The sequence below is a fragment of the Fukomys damarensis genome, unplaced genomic scaffold, assembly GCF_012274545.1.
Source record: "Fukomys damarensis isolate Sample0158 unplaced genomic scaffold, DMR_v1.0_HiC HiC_scaffold_12, whole genome shotgun sequence".
NCBI classification, from domain to species: domain Eukaryota; kingdom Metazoa; phylum Chordata; class Mammalia; order Rodentia; family Bathyergidae; genus Fukomys; species Fukomys damarensis.
Genome location: NW_022900924.1, coordinates 16,093,253 through 16,114,650, shown reverse-complemented (window position 1 = coordinate 16,114,650; position 21,398 = coordinate 16,093,253). Strand labels below are relative to the sequence as shown.

Sequence of the window (21,398 nt, the reverse complement as noted above, 5' to 3'; positions counted from 1 at the left end):
AGGTCTCAAGTTTGATCCCCCGTACAAAAAAAAAAAAAAAAAAAAAAAAAAAAAAGATATTCACATTAAAAATTCCTGTTCTGCTAGTTACTATGTAACTTGAATAACTCATTTCCTGACTCTGAGCCTCAATTTCTCAATTTCTTCATCTGTGAAATAAGCCTAATATTATCCTTCTGATAGGAGAGTGATAAGGAACAATGAGATGAAGTATATAAATACTCAAGACAGCTGGAACATAGTGTCTTAGTCACTTTGCTCGTCATGAAGACAAAATACCCAACACCTGCAATTTGAAGGCGAGGTTAATTTTGGCTGACGGTTTCACTTCATGCTTTGCTGGCTCCAAGGCAGATACAGCATGTTGCAAGGGCCTGAGCAGAGGACAGCTGCTCATCCCATGGCAGTCAGCAAGCAAAGGGAGAAGAGACCACATGGGGACAGAAATAATCCCTTCCAGGTCACACCTCCAATGAAGCCCTGCTTCCTGCAGCACAGTTAGCTACTGAACTCATCAATGGACGAATCCTCTGATGACTGTGGTACCCACTTGACCCAATCACCTTCTAAACACAGAAGATTTTAGGGGACACTGTATATCTAAACCATAAAAGTAAGTATTCCATTAACAGAAACTTTTTTATTATTGAAGTTGAGTCCATTAAAACCTACTGGTTCTGGGTATGGTAGGGCATACCTGTAATGCCAGCTATTTAGAAGGCTGAGGCAGGAAGATCTCAAATTCATGTCCAACCCACACAACTTAGTGAGATTTTTTTTTCTCAAAAAAAAATTTTAAAGGACTAGGGATGTAATTCAGTAGTAGATAGAGCACTTGCCTAGTGTTTCTAAGTCCCTGGGTTCAATTCCCAATATTGCAAAAGTAAAAAAAATTCCCAGCGACATCTTTCATATACAAAAGCTCTCCCATACATGTCCTGAATTATGTTTTGCTGAATTCTGTGTCACTTGGCCTGGTTAGAACTATTATACGTCTCTTAAAATCTTTACTTAGCCAGCATACATCTCAATATGTAATAGTCTATGAATCATGATGGTTTTAACTTATCTTTTTCATACAAATTGTTCTACCAAAAAATATATTTTTGCTCAATGTTAAATTTTAATTTCCTAGAAGGAAAGAGCAGCAAAACAAATAGCTTTCACATACTATAATCTCTGAACTATCCACTAGCCCCACAAGCAATTTTACTAAGGTATAAAAATCAGCAGGGCTGGGGATTTAGCTCAGTGGCATTGTGCCTGCCTCACAAGTACAAGGTCCAGAGTTTGATTCCCCGGTACAAAAAAAAAAAAAAAATCAGCCAACTCACTGACAGGTAGGACCCTGCTACAGTTAGAGTGAGTATAGGCTTCAGACAATACTCTGTCTTTAGTTAATAATGCATACCAAAGAAATCCACATTTAATAGTTAATCTCTAAGAATTCAAAGTTATAGTTAAAATAATTGCCTAGGAGAAAACAGAGGTTAGCCAGGCATGGTGACACACACTTGTACTTTCTGGGAGGTTAAGGCAGGAGGACCCCAAATTTGAGCCCAGCCTAGGCAACTCAGCAACTTAGTGAGAACCTGTCTCAAAAATGAAAAAATAAAATTGGAGGTGTGTGGCTCAGGACAAAGATCCCAGGCTTAATACCCAATAATGAAAAATAAAATAGAATTTAAAAAATAAAGACAAAAGGGCCCAGGATTTATCTCAGCAACACCATGCCTGCCTCACCAGCACAAGGTGAGTTCAATCTCCAGTACCAAAAGAAAAAGAAAAAAGAAAATGAAGCCCTACTGGCAGTGCCTAAAATATATCAGTCTTATTCAGTGAAAAATTTATAAGTAATTCATAGAATTATTCATCATTCATAAGTAATAATTTTATTTATTTCAAAGGCTAAGATACAAATTCAACACAAAGAGATACTGCTCACCTCTGAAGATTTCTGAATATTCTGGAATATGGCATAGGTAATAAGTGAACTTGAACCTGTAACACTGACAAACAGATAATGATCATTAAAACAAGGCAATAAGGCTCCTTCAGTTTTGCTATTGATTTTTGTTATAATTTTATTGATATAATCTATGTAAAATAAACTAAACATTTAAAAAAATATGGAATAGCTAAACATGGTGGCACATACCTGTAATCCCAGCACTCGAGAGGCTGAGGCAGAAGGATTGCCTCAAGTTTGAGGCCAGCCTGGGCTACATAGCAAGTGCACTACAAAGCAAGACCCTGCCTCAAAAAAACAAACAGGGGCCGGGAATTTAGCTCAGCGGTTCGGTGGCCTGCCTTGCAAGTGCAAGGACCTGAGTTCAATCCCCGGTACCAAAAAACAAACAAACAAACACAAAAAGGAATATTTCATGAATTTGCATGTTACCCTTGTTCAGGGGCCATGACAATCTTCTCTGTATAATTCCACTTTTTAATGTGCCGATGAAGGGGGCTTTGGCTACTGATTTTGTAATCAGTCAGGCTGACCAGATTCTCCACTGACTTCAGATCTTATCACTCAATCTGTTTTTGTTTGTGTTGTTGATGTCATTACATTTTATTAGAAAGTATAAACATGGGCTGGAGATTTAGCTCAGTGGTACCATGTTTGCCTCGAAAGCACAAGGTCCTGAGTTCGATCCCCAGTACCAAAAAAAAAAAAAGAAAGAAAGTATGAACACAGTAAATGATATCATTTTTCTCTAACTAAAGAATAATAGCAAGTCTGGGGGAGGTATAGAAACCAGAGAATTCTCTAGTTTTGCTTATATCACTTTAAACAGTCATATTGTACAAGATTACACATACCTCAGAATAGCCATGACAAACTGAATCCACTGAATTGCAGAAAAAAACTAAGAAAGAGAAGAGAGAAAAATTAAACCTTTTACATTTAATATTCAACCTAACTCCAACTTCACTATTTATTAACCATCTCTCTAGCACAAATTCTTTTTCAAAGTCTAATCAAAACATATTACAAGTCTGAGAATGAGTGAAAAGGCTGAACAGGCCTCTGAAAAAGCAGGGTGGCGCCTTTTTCCCTCTCCCATTCTTACTTCTCTGGAAAATAGTAGAATAAATAGAGAAGTGGATAGAAAATGATTAGATGAAAAAAGAATTGAATGAAAAACTAAAAAAGGAGGAATAAAAGAGATAGAAAAGTTGAATTTTGAGAGAGAATACAGAAACATAGAAAGAATGGGTAACAGGAATGACAAATACTAAATAAGGCCAACAGCTGGAAAGTCAGAAAATAATGGAACATAAATAACACAGAACATAGAGAAGAAAAGTGAGTAACATGATGAGAGATATTGTAAGTGCAAAATATAGAACAGAGAGGAAGAAAAAGGAAGCAAAAAAGAAGAGATGGCCTGCTTCTGGCCTTACCAAGTCCCACTTGTCCTCCAGAGTGCTAACCTCCAAAGGGAAGGCCATGGGAACTTCTGTCCCAGCTAGCAGCAAGCGGCTCAGATCCTTCTCAGTCAAATTCTAAATTAGCAGTGAATAGGTAACTCCACCCCTAACCCAGCTAGGCTCCTCCCTACCTAATTCTGCACCCTACCTTGAGGGCAAGGAGTGAGATGACGACAAGAGGAGGAAAAAGGCTGAAAGCCCAAAAACAGAAAGAGCAGGTGACCAGGAAACAAAGTTGTACAAAGGATTAAGAATTATAAATAAACAGAAAGAATGAACCACAGTGAAAAGATAAATATAGGTGTAAGAGGAGAATGAATAGAAGGAAGGTCTGCTTTAAACTTATCACTATTTCGAGACAGAAGCCTGTGATAAAGAGATGGCAAATTTACTTAATAAAATATTGGGCCAGGGATTTAGCTCAGCAGCACTGTGCCTGACTTGCAAGCACGAGTTCCTGAGTTTCATCCCTGGTACCAAAAGAAAAGAAAAAAAAAAAAGAAATAAAGAAAAGCATTAGTAATACCAGTGAAAAGTTAGGAAGAAAGGAGATTATTAATGTTTATCATATTTAATACTAACATCTTTTTAAATATTCTGAATACAAAATTCTCCCTTGAAATATAATTATATTATTAAATTATACTATTCATTTAATATGCTTATGCTTAAATATCAATGTTGTGCAAAGCAGTGTGCTATGGAAGATTTAAAGATAAATAAGATACAGACTCAACTTTTCAGGAGCTTGTAATAGGAAAAATGGCTTCAATGCCAAAAACTCAATGAGTGCTTGCTTCAGCAGCACATATACTAAAATTGGACCCATACAGAGATTAACCTGGCCCGTGCACAAGAATAACATGCAGATTTATGAATTAAAAACTCAAATGACCTGAGTAACAGCAATATTATACACAGAGTAACAATGAACATGATTTGTTAGTAAAATTCAAACAAAAATCTGGGGAAAGTGAGAAAAAAGGAGGAATACTCATTTATACATCTTATATCACATTATTCATTCATCTTAATCTAATCATACTTTCATGTATTCTAAAAATATTTTTTCTTTGTTTTTTGTGGGGGTGCCCTGGGCATTGAAACCAGGACCTCAAAAATGCGAAGTATGTGCCCTGCCACTGAGCTAAAACACCAGCTCCCAAATATTTAATGACATAAATTAGATCATTTGCATGACTAGAGTAATTTAAACATATATTTATATCAAATTAAGATCATAGTCTGGAGTGACAGACCAGATATTGTTAAATGGAAAGTTTTAATAACTTCTGCATAAATTATTAGATAAAAAAATACTAGATGTCTGGATCAGAAACATCTCCAGCAAAAGATTGTGAAGAATGTTTTGAGGTCACCAATCCTATGTCTGTCTAATAAGAGTGAGGACAGTAGGAAAAGCATCTCCAAGTAATAAGAAAATGTTTTTGAATAAAAGATGCTTGTCTCAGTCAAGAACAAATCTCAAATTGTTCAGAGAAGAGCCATGCCAAATCAGTCTGCGGCTCTTGATAACATAATCAACCTTGGAGAACTTTTCCCTTTAGCATCTCTTCTAAAATATCTATGTCAGCCAGGTGTGGTGGTGCAGGCCTGTAATTCCAGCACTTGGGAGGCTGAGGCAGGAGGATCGCTGTGAGTTCGAGACCAGCCTGGGCTACATAGTTCCAGGTCAGTCTCAACTGTATAGTGAGACCCTGTCTCAAAAAACCAAAAATAAATAAATAAATAAATTAAATAAAATGTCTACGTCACCTACCAATATTTGGGGATTTATGTTTCAATTTCTCTCTAAATTAATCCCCTACCTTCTATATATTCAGCACTTTTTCCATCTGAATATCTTTGGAAATATAATCTTGCCATCTTTTTTTCTCTACAACAGCTAACCCAAACTCAAAGAACAAAGCAGGTGATATTTATTTTTTCTGTTTCCTTTTTCCTTTTTCCCTCTTTCTTTCTTTCTAAAGCTCTCAGCCAGGCATGTCAGCACACACCTGTAATCCCGATACTGGTAAGGTTGAGGCAGGAGGATTGCCTCAAATTCATGTCAACCTGTGCTACAGAGTGAATTCAAAGCCAGCCTGAAGTACATGGTGAGACCTTATCTCAAATAACAAACAACAGGGCTGGGATTTAGTTCAGTGGCACTGTGCCTGCCTTGCAAGTACAAGGTCCTGAGTTTGATCCCTGGTACAGCAAAAAACAAAAACAAAAACAAAAAAACAATAAAAAAAAAACTCCTTAGCAAGTTCAAACACATTCCAGTTCTCACTTAATGTAGTGGGTACTATATTCCACAGATCAATCAAAATTAACCGGTATACATTAAACTTCTACCATAAACTAACATTACTCAAACTGATACAAAGTCAAGAAACACAGCTATTAAAATATTTTTGCTGAGAAAAAAAAGTTTCTAAAATAAGGTTCTAATAATATAGCAGGAAAGTGTCAAGTGTTTTCTTTGTGTAAAGTTCTACACTAAGCATTTTAATCTTTCACATAAAATTTGAGTTGAGAAGTAATATTATTCCCTTGGGCTGGGGATTTACCTCAGTGATTTCGCCGCCTGCCTCACAAGTGGAAGGTCCCGAGTTTGATCCCTGGTACCACAAAAAAAAAAAAAAAAAAAAAAAAAAGGAAAAAGTCACATTTTACAGATGAAGAAGTTGAGCTGTCACTTTCCTAATATCATAAAGTAGAAACACCAATACTCAAACTCAGTATGACTCAAGAGTTCTCACTCTTAATCACTACATATTCTAGCAGGAAATTGGAAGAATAAGGAAAGATAATTTTTTAAAGTTAGTATGACATCAAGGGAGCTTTTTCGACTAGCTCAGATATAGAAAGGAGAGCACATATTTAGTGCTGAAGAGAGTAGCAGATCTTTCAAAAATTAGGCAATGGTTTCTCACATATAACAATAAAACAACAAGAAAATAGCAGAAAAAACACTCATCTTACTCAAAATTTAATTTTATAATTCTTGATGGTATTAAGAAAGTGAAAAAACCCACAGGAAGTGCAAATTTGTATTTGATGAAGACTATATGCAGTGTAGGCACATAAATACCTCAATAATAAGAACCCAATTAAAATCTAGGTGAAGGGGCCAAGGATTTAGCTCAATGGTGCCATGCCTTCCTCGCAAGCACAAGGACCTGAGTTCGATCCCTGGTACCAAAAAACAAAAATTCGGGACTTTGTTTTTGTGAGGTAGGTAGTGGTACCACTGAGCTAAATCCCCAGGCCTGGGTGAAGATTTTAAACAGAAAACTTCCCAAAAATGTATATAGGGCCAGAGATTTAGCTCAGTGGTGCCATGCCTGCCTCGCAAGTGCAAGGTCCCAGGTTCGATCCCTGATATCCCCCCAAAGAAGTATGTACATAACCAATAAGTATATGTAAGGATGCCAATATCACCAACCATCAGGGAATACAAAACCAAATCACAATGAGATGCCATTTTATTCCCAGTTGGATGGCTGTAATCAAGATATAGGGCCTGGGGATTTAGCTCAGTGGTACTGTGCCTGCCTAGCAAGTACAATGTCCTGAGTTTGAGCCCCAGTACCAAAAAAAAAAAAAAAAAAAAAAAAAAAAAAAAAAAAAAAAAGAAAAAAGAAGAAAACGACAAAGATGACTGGTTGTGAGACCACTCGCAAAAAAAAAAAAAAAAAAAAAAAAAGAAAAAAGAAGAAGAAGAAGATATAGTAAGTCAAGCATAGTGGCACATGCCTGTAATCCTAACACTCAGGAGGTTGAGGAAGGAGGGTTGCCATGAGGCCGAGGCCAGCCTGGATTACATACTGTGTTTAAGGCCAGTCTGAGTTATGTAGTAAGACCCTGCCTCAAAAAAAAATGTAGTAAATAATGATATGGAAAAATACAATAAATCCCCCTACACTGCTCATGGAATGTAAAATGGTGCAGCGACTTTGGCAATACAGTCTCCATTTTAACTCAGCTCTTAGATATAAACCCATCTCCTCCTAGATATATAATCAAGAAAAACAAAAACACACGTCCACCTAAAATGTTGGACACAAATTTTCATAGCAGCAATTATTCATAAGAGGCAAAAGTAGAAATGTCCAACTGATGGATAAATAAAATGTAATATGTCCATACAATTAGCAATAAAAATGAAAAAGTACATATATGCTACAACACTGATAAATCTTGAACACATGCTAAGTGTCAGAAGTCAGTAACAAAAAACCACATATATATCATATGATACCATTTCAAAGAAATGTGAAAATAGCCAAATCTATACAAATAGAAAGTAAATTAGTGGTTGCCTGGATCTAGGAGGTTAATCTGGAAAAAGGAGTGATTAATAACAGAAAAGGGGTTTTTTGGGGGTGTGACAAAAATGTTCTAAAACTTAACAGTAGTGATGGCTGTCCAACTCTGTGACTATAATACAATTACTGAATTATACATTTTAAAGAATGAATTATATAGTACACAGTTTATATCTTAATAAAGTTTTTGCCAAAAAAGGATGAAGTTCAAAGAAGCAAGGAAAGAAATGTCCTCTGCTGGAATTCATGATGCAGTGATTAATTGGTAACCCATTTCTTTCCTTCGTACTGGAAAGAATCCTATTAAAAAGTACAAAACAAACATCATAAGAGGGAACTGAAGATAAAGATTATGAGAACACCTGATGTTTCTAAATAAATCCACCACTTGTAGGCTGAACAAATTACATTCCAAGGTTTTGATGAAACTTACAGTTTAACCCATAAGCTACTGGCAAAATCTGAGCATTCATACAAAATCCAGTAGCTTGAGAGAAAATTGGAGATAAGTAAAACATTTTACTTTTATAATAAGAAAAGATGATAGAGTCTGTAAAACATAAATCAAGGAAATGTCCAAAGGTGCTTTTAAATAACTAGGGAAAAAGAAAGTAACTACTAAGTCAGCATGAGTTTATAGAAAAAGCATGACAGGGCTAGGGGTTTAGCCCAGTGGTGCTGCCACCTGCCTCACATGGGTAAGGTCCTGAGTTCAATCCCCAATACAAACAAACAAACAAGAAAAGCATGATAGACAAACTCATTCTCTTTTTGGATAGAACTATATAGTACACCTGGGATTTTAACAAAGCAATTGGTAAGCAGTTTCATGATATAAAAATGAGAACGTGTAGAAGGAAACTGATTGACAGAAAAGGACCCAGGTGCAAATAGCAAGCTACTTCAGGAAAACCACTCTCCTGCCCCTGTGGCATCCAATGAGGAGGATGAGTTGGTTCCAGGAGTGATGCTAACTCACATGATCTCACGTGCTGACTGAAGGGTTTTTTTGTGGGTTTTGTTTTGTTTTTCCCCATCTCAAAAGTTTTTGTGGTACATCTTCAACAGTATCTAGGCATTTTGCAAAGCTCAACCATCCAAGTATCACCATTCTTGTCATCACCGGCTGGTTTTGTGACAGTAGCAAGAAACTCTTCCTTTTTCTTTTCAACCTTAGTTATAGTAGCAGGGACTATAGGCATGTATAACTGTAAGATGAAAAAGTAGCAACATTTTTATTTTTAAATATTATTGAGTCTTATCTAATAGAAATTTTATGTGAACCACAGGTAATATTACACTTTCTACAACAAAAGTTAAAAAGTAAAAAGAGCCAGACATGGTGGCACAAGCCTAGCATCCCAGCACTCAGAATGCTGAGGCAGGAGAATCACCTAGAGTCTGAGGCCTGCCTGACTACATAGTGAGTTCAAGGCCATGCTGAAATACATAGCAAGACCCCATCTCAAAAAAAAAAAGTGAAATTAGTTTTATTTTAATTAGTTTTGTTTGGATTTTTTGTTGTGTTACAGGGGATCGAATCTAGGGCCTTGCACATACTAGGCAAGTCCTCTACCTAAGCTACATCCCTAGTCATTTCTACTCTGCTTTTTGAGATAAAGTCTTGCTAAATTGTCCAGGCTGGTCTGGAACTTGTGGCCCTCCTGCCTTAGCCTGCTGAGTAGCTGAGGTTGCAGGAACATGCCACCAAGTCCAGCTGAAATTAATTTTAATAATACATTTTACTTAACTCCAAATCCAAATTATTACTATTAATCAATATAAAAGGATTAATGACCTGACACGTCACTGTTACAGTGGCACATGCTGTTACAGTGATACATGCCTGTAGTCGCTGCTACTTGAGAAGCTGAGGCAAGAGATCACAATTTGGATAAAACACATTTCAAAGACTCAATAGCCACATAAAATATTCTAAGTGGCATTTGAATTTAGACTGTTCTTATTTATAAGAGTAGATTGTGGATGCTCTTGCATTTGGATTTCATCCTACAGAAACGCCTTATAAATTCCTGAGCAAAGAAATTATAAAGGACTAGAGATGTAGTTCAGTGGCAGACTGCTTGCCTAGCATGTGCAAGACCTTGGGTTTGATTCCCAGCACTGGAAAAGAAAGAAAGTATTATTTTAGGTTACATGCTAAGTAGTTCCAACTACTTGGGGGGCTGAGTCAGGAGGATCACTTGAGACTGTGAGGTCTGAGAACAGCTGGGGTAATTATAATAAGATTCCATCCTAAACAAACAATTATAACCATAAAAACTAGTCCTTAGTGAGTAAATACCATATGCCAGGCACTGATCTAAATGCTTTGTATGTATTAATTAATTTAATTTACCCATAATCCTATAAAGCAAGTTATTATTCTCATTTTATGTGACAATATGATCAACAATGATTATTAATATGATGACAATGTGCAAGACCAATTAAAAAAGCCTGCTGGGCATGGTGGCACACACCTGCAAATCCAGCACTCTGGGAAGCACAGGCAGGAAAATTACCAGTGTGAACCCAGCTTGGGCAATTGAGTGACTCGGAGATCCTGTCTCAAAACAAAAAGGGGCTGGAGATGTACCTCAATGCCAAAGCCCTGTGTTCAATCGAAGGTACTAAGAGGAAGAGGGGCAGCAAAAGTTGTTACTTTTATTTTATCTACTTACATCCACTTTGACCTAGATAATATTTCAGGTGATTTAAAAGACAAAATAACATGAATACATCAATTGAAAGTGGAACAACATAAAGAACATTTCTGTTTATGTGATTTGATCCTTCAATATTAAACCTTTTCTAAGTTATTGAATGTTATTTTATTGCAAAAGCAATTCAAAAGTAACAGAAATCCAAAGTAAAAAGTTTCCTGCTGGGTCAGAGATTTAGTGGCACCACACCTGCCTCTGGACTGCAAAGTCCTGAGTTTGCCCTGGTTTTAAAAAAAAGTTTTCTACAGTCCCATTCTCTAGTCAAAACAATGTTTGGATTTCTCTAATATTAACTGTTTTAGTTCTTATTCATATGCATATCCCATTTTTACATATTTGCAATAATTGCACAGCTAGTATTTTGTATTTTTATCAACATTATATATAACTTTTTTCCTTTGGCTAAGAATCTTATTTTCTGTCTCACTACTCCAACTAATATTAAAAGCCCAGTATCTTTTTTTTTTTTTTTTTTTCCTTCTGGTACCAGCGATCGAACTCAGGTCCTTGCACTTGCAAGGCAGGCAGAGGAATCACTGAGCTAAATCCCCAGCCCTATTTCTCTGTATCTTTATGTTTGTCAAAACATACTGATATATGAGGTGTGATCAAAATATATAGCAAATGTCTGAATTTTTAAAAAATCTATTACACTAAAAAAACTGCTATTAATCATTCTCAAAATACTTCCCCTCACTTCATATACACGTATCCCATGATTCTTGCCCCTTCTTGAAGCAGTCCTAGAACTCTTTTGTGTCTATGAGGTGTGATTAAAAATACGGTAAAGGCTGTTGACAAGTGCCAACAGACTTGCAAAAAACATTGTGGCATATGGCCTTGTCAACCACCTTACAGGGTATGGCACCATGCGACCTCTGGGTCTTCCTCAGAGTCAAAAGGACCATGAAAGATAAATGTTTTGAAGTGTCTCAAGACCTAAAAGCAGCTACCACCCTGCAACTAAAGACACTCACAAAAGCATAGAAATGCTTTGGGAAGTGGAAAGAATGATGGGGTAAGCGTTTTTGCAATGGGGTAGTGGGACCGGGGTGGGGAGATACTCTGAGGCAGGTTAATGGCTATGTACCTAGTAGTATAATATTTAAAATTTAAATATTCATATTTTTAAAAACATTTTTACACACACAAGCACATACACACATATACACGGGGGTGTGGGGCAGTGGTAGTAGGTTTTTGTTTTGTCTGTATATATTTGCAGTACTAAGTGATCAAACCCAGGGCTTTCACACTGAGCTCCCTGCTCTATTGAGTGAACTGACCCCTGGCAAAAGGGAGTCGCTGAGGACAGAATGACTGACCCACGGTAGGAGCAGGTACCCATCAATAGCCTGACGAACTGAAGGCAAGAGAACATGATGTCTGGTTTTGTCATCTTCCAAGGGGTGGAGGGACAACACAGGAATCTCTGAAGCCTCGCTGCGCACGCGTTTCCTGCTTTTTCCCACGCTGCAGCCGACCAGAATGGCGGCGGAATCAAGGTGTGCGCGTGCGCGGCGGCCTCTTCATGTGACTCTAACCCCCTGGATACTGCGCAAGATTCACTGATTGCGCGTGCGCGGACATCCCTCTTTCCCGCCCACTTCCCCCACGTGCCTACCCTCTCACCCTGGGCATGCGCGTGTGTGGCCAAGTGCCCGGCGGCCTCATTTCCCCGCCTCACAAGTAGCCCCTCCTTCTCACCCTAGGCAGACGCGAACCTCTCTGAGGGAACTTTGGCGCGCGCGCGGCACCGCCCTCCTACACAAGTGACCGCGGATTCGGAGTGTTCTCCACTACCGCTCTCCTACCTCCAGTTCCCAGAGTCCGGCGTTATGGCTGCCGCCGTTCCCCGCGTCGCCTCTCTCTCCTCTTTGCTTCCCCTTTTCCTGGGTCTCCTGCTTTTCTCCGTCCCTCATGGCGGCAGCGGCCTGCACACTAAGGGCGCCCTTCCTTTGGATACAGTCACTTTCTACAAGGTAACGGGGCGAAGCACGCGGCGCACAGGTGCATCTGGGGCGTCCGGGGGAGCGCACGCCCCTGGGCATGTAGGGTTCTGGGGCTGGCGGATTGTAGTCTACTTGCGAAGACCCCAGGGCTTCCCACCATCCTATAGGCCGAGTTGAGTCTGGACCAGGGGCGTACCCTGACCTCAGGGCACACGCTCTCCAGGGGTCCGGCGCACCCTTTCCTCTGCAGCATTTCTACACGCTTCTTTTGCAAAAGAGCTGCAAAGATGCGGCGAGGCGCCTAGGTGCCTCGCTTTACCTGTGGGGAGAGCACGGTGCCAGGCGAGATCCAATCCACGAGTCCCAAGTGGGAGACCCGAGGGTGGAATGAAGGCATCTGTACACGCCCTCAGGTTATGATGAGAATGGCAGGGAAAACTCCTTACTATGTTTTCTGGGCCTTTCTTCTCTAAGGATGGATTACAACATGCTTTGCAACACATAAACTGTATAGGTACGTTACACATCGTCTAGAAAAGTGAAGGCGTTAAGAATAAGCTGCAGGTGAGCTAGCCTGCAGGGAACATCTTGGGTCTGAGAACAGAATGAATAAAATCATTCCTCAAGGTGCAGAAGGAATTTGGGATCCTGGTCTGCCTAAGTGGACGATGGAAATGTTGAATACTGCACCCTCCTCCTGCTCCCCTCCTTTTGCTTCTGTTTCCAGTCACTAACAATTTTTAACTTCCTCTAGATCAGCAAGCTAAGTGTTGAGATATACTGTAGCCAGTCGTTTTATTTTTTGTACCCAATGTGAGGAAGTGAAACAGAACTGGAGCTCTAATGTGTCTCACAAGTAGTTGAACTCTTCTATTTTTGAAAAAGTTGCTTGCTTGTTGTGGACTTGACAGTTGTAGTTCATTGAAGGCAAAGTTTCAAAGGATTTAGAATTATAGCTGGGCATGGTGGTGCACACCTGTAATCCCAGCACTCAGGAGGCTGAGGCAGGAGGATCGCTGTGAGTTCGAGACCAGCCTGAGCTACATAGTTCCACGTCAGTCTCAACTACATAGTGAGACCCTGTCTCAAAAAACCAAAGGATAAAAAAGAATGTAGAAGTATAGAAAAGGATTCTTAGTTGTCAGATACACGCCCCTGACTCCCTGTGGTTTTTGGTCCTCTTTTGGCAAAGTAGGAATCAGGTAACGTCACAGTCCAGGTGTGACTCACAGGGATGCTTTACACTTTAAAGTTAAACTGTATTCCCTATTTTGTTGGCGCCACTCCTGTCTTTGCTACTCCACATTGCTTTAGGCAGTCATTTACCATGGCCTTCTCAGTGGCCTCTCTGCTTCCACCTTCAGGTTCAACTCAGCAGATCATAACTGATCTACACTTTGTCTCCTCTCCTTATCTGCCTCCCCCTGTCTTTGTACAGGCCTTCCTTCTGTCCTTTGTTCCTAGCTCATTATTACTTTTGGGCATTTCACTAGCTGTTCCTTGTGACTGCACCAATTTTTTTGCCCTATCTGAAAGGCATTGTTCAGGCTTAGGATAGTTTACCTGCTCAGAGCCTTTCCTTGGTTTCCCCCACCCTCAGGTCAAAGTGCCAGTCACATTAACCTGTTTGCTTTCTCTGTAGAGGGTCCCTGAGTGTTTTCTTTGGCATTGTTATCTGCCTCTCACACTGGACTATTCTATGCATGTGAGGAAATATACTATTTTGTTTATTATCTGCACAGGGTAGTAGGTTATCTGTCACATAGAAGAGGAGTGGTGGCACATGCCTTTCCCAGCAATTGGGAGGCTGATGGAGGAGGATTGCCACCAGTTTGAGGCTGGCCTGGGCTACAGAGTGAGTTCAAAGCCAGCCTGAACTACAGAGAGACCTTGTCTTAAACAAAAAAAAAGAGGGCTAGGGATTTAGCTCAGTGGCACTGTGCCTGCCTCACAAGCACGAGGTCCTAAGTTTGATCCCCTCTACCCCCAAAAAACGTTGCATAGATGAACAAAAGTTGTTTGTTTTTTTTTTTTAATCTCTTCCCTAATGTTTTCTTTTTTGGTACCAGGGATTGAACTCAGGACCTTGTGCTTGCAAGGCAGATGGTGGAAACACTGAGCTAAATCCCTGGCCCCCAAATCTGTTTTCCATTACCATTAAATACTAGAGGACTTTTCTAGTGTTGTGTAGTAGCCTTGTTTCATATTTTTGCCTTTCAGTGATTTTCCAACATCTTTTTTGCTTTTTTGGGGGGATACTGGGGATAGAACTCAGGACTTTGCACTTTCCAGGCAAGTGGTGGCACCACTGAGCTAAATCCCTGACCTTTTGCTTCTTGCCTTTTACCATCCCTTAGAATGTAAGATTCTTGTTTTGTTCACTGTGTTCACTTAAAATAGGTGGCTGGCACATGATGAGTCCTTAATAACTTTTTATGCAGTGAATAAAGAATTTTTCTCGGGCTGGGGATTTAGCTCATTGACACAGTGCCTGCCTGGCAAACACAAGGTCCTGAGGAATTCGATTCTCCATACCAAAAAAAAAAAAAAAAATTCCCTACAGTACTTTGAAGAAGGAGGTTGCCTGATTATAGGTATAGAAGAGTTGATTCCTCGGGCTGGGCATTTAGCTCAGTGGTTCCGGCGCCTGCCTTGCAAGTGCAAGGGCCTGAGTTCAATCCCTGGTACCAAAAGAAAAAAAAAAAGAAGAAGAAGAAGAATTGAATCCTCACAATAGAAGGAGAGAGATTTCTTCTTCTTTTTTTTTTTTGTATCTTGCACTTGCAAGGCAGGCACAGTGCCTCTGAGCGAAATCCCTGGCCCCAGTAAATGCTTTTTTAAAAAAACAAAATAAAAGACTGCAAGCTAGGAGGTTGAGGTAGAAAGATCACAAGTTCAAGCCCAGACTAGGTGATTTGTCAAGACACTGTCACAAAATAAAAAGAAATGGGCTGCGAATGTAGTTCAGTGTGAAGGCCCTGGGTTCATTAGCAGTACTGCAAAAAGGGGAGGGGATTGGTGAGACAAGAAAAAATTCTGTAAATATTTGCCCATTCTAAATTTGTCTTACCCAGGTATCTAAGAATGGTACAGTTAAAAGAGGGAGGTCTCTCAGTTCTATTTCAGTGTTAGACTACTGTGTGATTATTTCTCCATAATATAAATACATTTACCTGAAGTTAGGAATCTCATAGTGTTTTGTTGTTTTTTAAAATTATTTTTATTTTGAGACAAGGGCTAAGTTGCTCATTCTGGGCTCCAACTTATGATCCTCCTGCTCAGCATCCCAGAGTGCTGGCCATGTTGTGCTTTTTATATATGTTTTCTTCTGGATCTGTAGCATCTGGTACAAAACGCTGCAGAGTTCACTTCATTCATTGTGTATTTTCAGAGGCTCTACCACACTTCAGCCACTGAGGGCCCCTAGGGAAGCAGCAGAAAACAGGTCAGACAACATCCTTACTTTCATAAGTGTATATTCTAGGGGAGAAGGCGGAAAACAAAGGATTTTGGATTTTGAAGAATGACTAATATGATGAAGAAATAGAAGTATTTGATAGGAATGCAGTAGTAATAGATAATCGAAGGAGTTCTGTGCATTGGAAGGGGACATTTGAACCAAGCCTTGAATCATAGAGTCAGCCATGCAGAGAAGTGGGGGAGGCCATTACATGCAGCAGAGAACAAATGGACGGGCCCTGAGCAGAACGAGTTTAGTCTAACAAGGCCATTTGGGCTAGAGGGATATGATCTGATTTATATTTTAAGTTTTCCCTGTTCTAGGCCCCCAGAGCACAGACTTTGGGTGTCATTGACCATTAAAAACGACCTGTTCTGGCTTCTCCTTCCTTTGTATCCCTAGGCAGTGTTGAATATTCTTAAAAACCTAAACCCAGATAGACATCACTACCCAGTAAGGGATGCAGCCTGACATAATTACAGGCAGTGATTGCCTGTGATGAAAACCTGACCGTGTTGTTCCCTGGAGTAGAAAAGCAAAAAGATTGTGGAGGAAGGAAAGGCAATATTACTGGCCAGAGCTGCCTTGTTAGGTAAAATCTGCATGGGAAGAAACCATCAAAAGATCTTTGGTTCCTCAGTAAGTTAAATGAAGACTTACCGTGTGTCCCCCTCAGTTCTGCTCCTATGTATACTCAATTAAATAGAATGTTCAAACAAAAATGTGAATATTTAGGGCAGTACTAAACACAACAGCCTAAATATCCATCATTTGGATAGTTTATTTACCTATAAAAAGGAATTTATCTATAAAAAGGACCTGGTCATGCATGTCTGTAATCCCAGCACTCGGGAGGCTGAGGCAGGAGGATCACTGTGAGTTCGAGACCAGCCTGGGATACACAGTGAGTTCCAGGGCATTCTGAACTATGTAATGAGACCCTGTCTCACAAATAAACCAAAAGGAATGAATTACTGATGAGTACTGCAAGGACAGACCTTAAAAACATTATTCTAAGACAAAGAAGAAGCCAGACCCAAAGATACATATTGTATGATTCCGTCAGAATAGATAAATCCAGACCCACAGCTGAGGCAAGAAGAGGAGGACTGAGGAATAAGTGTTTAATAGGTACAGAGTTCCCTTTGGGGTGATGAAAATGTTCTGGAACGCGATAGTAGTGATGGTTATATAACACTGCTAATGTACTAAATTCCACTTTAAAATGGCGAAGTTCTATTTTACTACAATTAAACATCTTGGCAGTTTAAGACCTGGAGATCTAGTCAGAACTGACCTTCATCCAAGCCTTACCTTCACCAACTTTGCCCTGAAATTGCTGGCTAACTCCTTTTTAGGTGGTTTCGTTTATATTTTCAGATTTCTGGTTCAGTGTTCACTGGGAAAGGCATCCAGAGATGATGGTTACTTACTGAAGGCCTCCTTGGCCTTACTGAAAGGAACACTGGAGGGGAAGGCCTAGTTTTGTCTACAAGTTTGTGTATTCTAGATTGGGTTGTATGTATACTGTATCTTTCATTAGCATGAACAGGTACCTAATGGGTGCCCACTGCATAGGAGGCACTGAACTAAATGGTTAAATGATACATGGGTGAATGAATGAATATTAGGTTGTGAGAGCTTGTCTCCTTTGTAGGCTTGTTTTCACTCTGTTTCTTAAACAAGGGCCTCTTGGGAAGGGGAATTAACCCCAAAGTCCCTGGATACCCCACTTGCTCAGCTCTATGCACCCTCAGGTCATTCCCAAAAGCAAGTTCGTCTTGGTGAAGTTCGACACCCAATACCCCTATGGTGAAAAGCAGGACGAGTTCAAGCGACTGGCTGAAAACTCAGCTTCCAGCGATGATCTCTTGGTGGCAGAGGTGGGGATCTCAGGTATGAACTTAAAAAACTGAGGCTCAAGGAGGTTAAGTGACTTCTCAGACTGTAGGGTATGGAGGGGCTCATCCAGAACTCCACCTAAAGCTGGGCGTAGTGGCACATGCCTGTAATCCCAGCACTTTGGGAGGCTGAGGCAAGAGTTTGCAAATTCAAGGCCAGCTTTGTAACACCCTGTCTCAAAATTAAAAAATGACTGGGGTTGAGGTTCACTGCGAAGGCTCTAAGTTCAAGCCCTAGTACAGGTGCAGGGGAGATGATGACATAAACTGTGCTAAATGTTTATCATAAGTATAGCAAGCACTTACCAGACCTAGCATCTTCCCAGCTGTGATGCCTCCATTCTCTTATAAGCTAGGTATTTACTAGTCTGGTCCTGGTAGAGATAGCTGGCGTATACCTTTCTAGGCATTTGATCAATTCTGACTCATCTACACCTCAGTTTGAGGCTTTTTGAATAATAACGATAATGTGTCCAGGCATGGTGGTACACACCTGTAATCTTAGCCCTTGGGAGGCTGAGGTAGGAGGATTGTCATGAGTTTAAGGCCAGCCTAAACTACATAGCAAGACCCTGCCTCCAAATAAAAAAAAATAATAGCTAACACCACGTTTACTGAGTGCCAGGCTACTACGTGTATCTCATCCTTTTGATAACTGACGGAAATGCTATGGTACCCTTATCCCCCATTTTTCAAATCAAGAAACTGATGCCTAGAGTGAGCTGTTAAATGGCAGAATTAGGATTAGAACCTTAGATTTCTGATACTGTTACTCAGTAAAATTTGGCCTGGGCCATTTCTTCTTGCTGAGGTGTAAGAAACCAGCTGTCACAGCACCAGCCCTTGGAAGTGCTGCTACCTGTTAAGAAGGACACTGCAAATACTACCAAGAACTAACACATACTAAGCACTCAGCTCTGACGGTCTCATGTGCACTTATCCTCCCCACAGCCCTTGGAGGGCAGAAACTACACTCATTACCTACCACATGCACCCCTTTCTTATTAAGTTCCAGCCAGATTAGAATTTGTAATCTTTAAATAGTCCTCTCCCCTGAGACACTTCCCCATTTTCATGAAGCTGGCTGTGTGACATTTGGGTCCTTTGGTTGCCATCAGAAGCAGCCTTCCATAGCTGCTGAAAGTGATTTTCTTACCATTTTTGTCACATCATCTTGTTTTATTTTCATCATGACATTAATAGCATGTCAAGAGAGCTTGCTAGTCTGACTCACAGCTAGGTCCTTGGTACTTAAAACGGTATCCAGCACATAGTGGAATAAAATACTCAGAAGGAAGAATTAAAATCAGAGCCTCACTTTGAACGATTACACAGCCAAAATTATTCTTCCCCTCTGCCCAGTTAGACCCCATAGTAATATCCTGCCTGCATCATGGTCTTTCCCCTCATCTCTGGTTTCTATTCACAGATTATGGTGACAAACTGAACATGGAGCTGAGTGAGAAATACAAGCTGGACAAAGAGAACTACCCAGTCTTCTATCTCTTTCGGGATGGAGACTTTGAGAACCCAGTCCCATACAGTGGGGCAGTTAAGGTTGGAGCCATCCAGCGCTGGCTGAAGGGGCAGGGGGTCTACCTGGGTATGCCTGGTTGCCTGCCTGCCTATGATGCCCTAGCGGGTGAATTCATCAGGGCCTCTAGTGTGGAGGCCCGCCAGGCCCTCTTGAAGCAGGGAAAGGACAACCTCTCAAATGTGAAAGAAACAGAAAAGAAGTGGGCTGAGCAATACCTAAAGATCATGGGGAAGGTCTTAGATCAAGGTGAGGACTTCCCGGCAACAGAGATGTCTCGAATCACCAAGCTGATTGAGAAGAATAAGATGAGTGATGGGAAGAAGGAGGAGCTCCAGAAGGGCTTAAACATCCTAACTGCCTTCCAAAAGAAGGGGCCAGAAAAGGAGGAACTGTGAAAAGGCACTGGAGTTCCCCGGGGTTTGCTGGGGTCTGTAGGGAGGGGAGAATTACCCACTGGCTGTAAGACTTGTGGGATATAAGGGGGTGGTGGAAAAACTGGTATTTAACCAGAAATCTGAGCCCTGAATGTGCCTGGACATTGACACAGATGTGATCGTGCTTAGCACATCTCTAGAGCCGGCCTGGGGATAGCTGGAACCCTTACTCTGATGATTAGCGAATGTCCCCTCTGAAGGAATCGGTGCTACAGAGAGGAGGGTACTGCCCAGGTCTTTGACAAGTGTAATTCTGATCCAAATAAAGTTTTAGTGTTTTGGTTAAGTAGACCTGAAGCTATTTTCCTTCCTCCCCTCCCCTGTCTACCAGGGCTGGATTTCAGGACCTTGCACTTCTGAGGCAAGATCCCCAGCCCGTTTATTTCTTTTTCAAATTATTCTCTGGGCTGTGACTTGCTTTCTTCTTTGAATTTTTAAATTCTAAGCCCATATGGACTGCAGTTTGCCAGGGAAACAAATTCTCCTGATATGTCTGGAAACTGGTCTCAGTTTAAAGCACAAATTTTGTTATTCTCCACAGATGTTCAGAGTCCTATGGATTAATTAATTGTAGGTGGTAAAATGTGTTGTCCTTGTTAAGGTTTGTGAGCAACACTGATAACATCGAACCAACATTGGGCACAATTATTTTTTATGATCTGTAAGATATGTATAGCAAGTTCTTTAAAGGGCCAGGGATTTATCTCAGTGGTTTTGCCACATGCCTCACAAGCACAAGGTCTGAGTTCAATCCTTGGTATCCCCGCCCCCAGAAAAAGATAACACTTAAACATCCACTTCTCATAAATGGCATGTACACTCTACATTTCAGGAAAGAATGTAACTATGTTAGTCTAATAATTTCAGTATTTCCCCTTCTCATATATGTATATAGTTATCTGGAGACAGGGTCCTGCTGTGTGTTGCCCCACATTCAGCACGGCCTTGAACTCACATAGCCCAGCTGGCCTCCAATTTACGGCAATCCTCCTGCCTCAAGTTTCCTGAGTGCTGGGATTACAAGGGTGCCCCACCACACCTGGTGCCTTCTGATTACTTTTATTCTAACTGAAACTCTTGAGGACTTCTAAGTATCCAAACTTGCTGTAGCTGTTGTTTTTTCCACGTAAGCTGGATTACTCTAAGAACTGAATATTCACTGTTGTATGCAAAGTACAGTGAGACAACAAATGGCAGGTGAGTAAAGGACTCTACAGTCACAGCCCCTGAATGCAGTTTAGTCTTGAGTCTGTTTTGAGGTCTAGAAAGGATAGTGGCAGTCCATCCATGGTGTCATTGGGTGGGTTTAGTCCAGAATCTTGAACTGAAGAAACAAGCTGTTGGGCAAACTAGATGGTCATGTTAGAAGCCTATTACTACCAAGTACTTTTCTTTAAAGACATCTAGAGTCTGAAGGGCTATGGATATGCCACGTAAAATTTAGTCTCCTCTGACATTGAAGATTAATGGGTTCCTTTCCTCTGCTCAGCATCTAATTAATACTGTGGTGGGGCTGGAGATTTAGCTCAGTGGTTTTACCACCTGCCACACAAGCGCAAGGACTCGAGTTCAATCCCCGGTACCAAAAAAAAAAAAAAAAAAAAAAAACAAAAAAG

At 40.4% G+C, this 21,398-nt stretch overlaps 2 protein-coding genes, 1 long non-coding RNA gene and 2 other non-coding genes across 7 annotated transcripts in view; 2 read left to right on the top strand and 3 right to left on the bottom strand.

Moving 5' to 3' along the window:
- Tmem116 (transmembrane protein 116) overlaps positions 1 to 3,504 on the bottom strand; it is a 43,098-nt gene extending 39,594 nt beyond the window's left edge. For 2 of the 3 annotated variants that reach the window (XM_010604466.3, XM_010604464.3), the window contains exons 1-3: positions 3,409 to 3,504; positions 2,824 to 2,870; positions 1,946 to 2,009 (exon numbers count right to left, since the gene is read on the bottom strand). In XM_010604466.3, the coding sequence (XP_010602768.1) occupies positions 1,946 to 2,009; positions 2,824 to 2,870; positions 3,409 to 3,456 (159 nt within the window). In that variant the 5' untranslated portion in view covers positions 3,457 to 3,504. The remainder of the gene's footprint in view (positions 1 to 1,945; positions 2,010 to 2,823; positions 2,871 to 3,408) is intronic. The other variant, XM_010604465.3, reaches the window with a different exon arrangement.
- On the bottom strand, positions 2,367 to 2,468 carry LOC117285757. The gene has a single exon (XR_004516885.1). It is a non-coding gene; the product is annotated as a U6 spliceosomal RNA (small nuclear RNA).
- A 720-nt stretch (positions 3,505 to 4,224) lies between the features above and the next one.
- On the top strand, positions 4,225 to 4,328 carry LOC117285763. Its single transcript, XR_004516888.1, has one exon. It is a non-coding gene; the product is annotated as a U6 spliceosomal RNA (small nuclear RNA).
- A 1,694-nt stretch (positions 4,329 to 6,022) lies between these two features.
- LOC104848465 lies at positions 6,023 to 12,011 on the bottom strand. The gene is made up of 3 exons (XR_776434.2): positions 11,824 to 12,011; positions 8,752 to 8,980; positions 6,023 to 6,062 (listed from the first exon to the last, which is right to left on the bottom strand). It is a non-coding gene; the product is annotated as an uncharacterized LOC104848465 (long non-coding RNA).
- Positions 12,012 to 12,129: 118 nt separating this feature from the next.
- Erp29 (endoplasmic reticulum protein 29) lies at positions 12,130 to 20,068 on the top strand. Its single transcript, XM_010604483.3, has 3 exons — positions 12,130 to 12,480; positions 17,668 to 17,806; positions 19,241 to 20,068. The coding sequence occupies exons 1-3, from the start codon at positions 12,337 to 12,339 to the stop codon at positions 19,741 to 19,743; spliced, it is 786 nt and encodes a 261-aa protein (XP_010602785.1). The 5' UTR covers positions 12,130 to 12,336; the 3' UTR covers positions 19,744 to 20,068.
- The last annotated feature ends 1,330 nt before the right edge of the window (positions 20,069 to 21,398 follow it).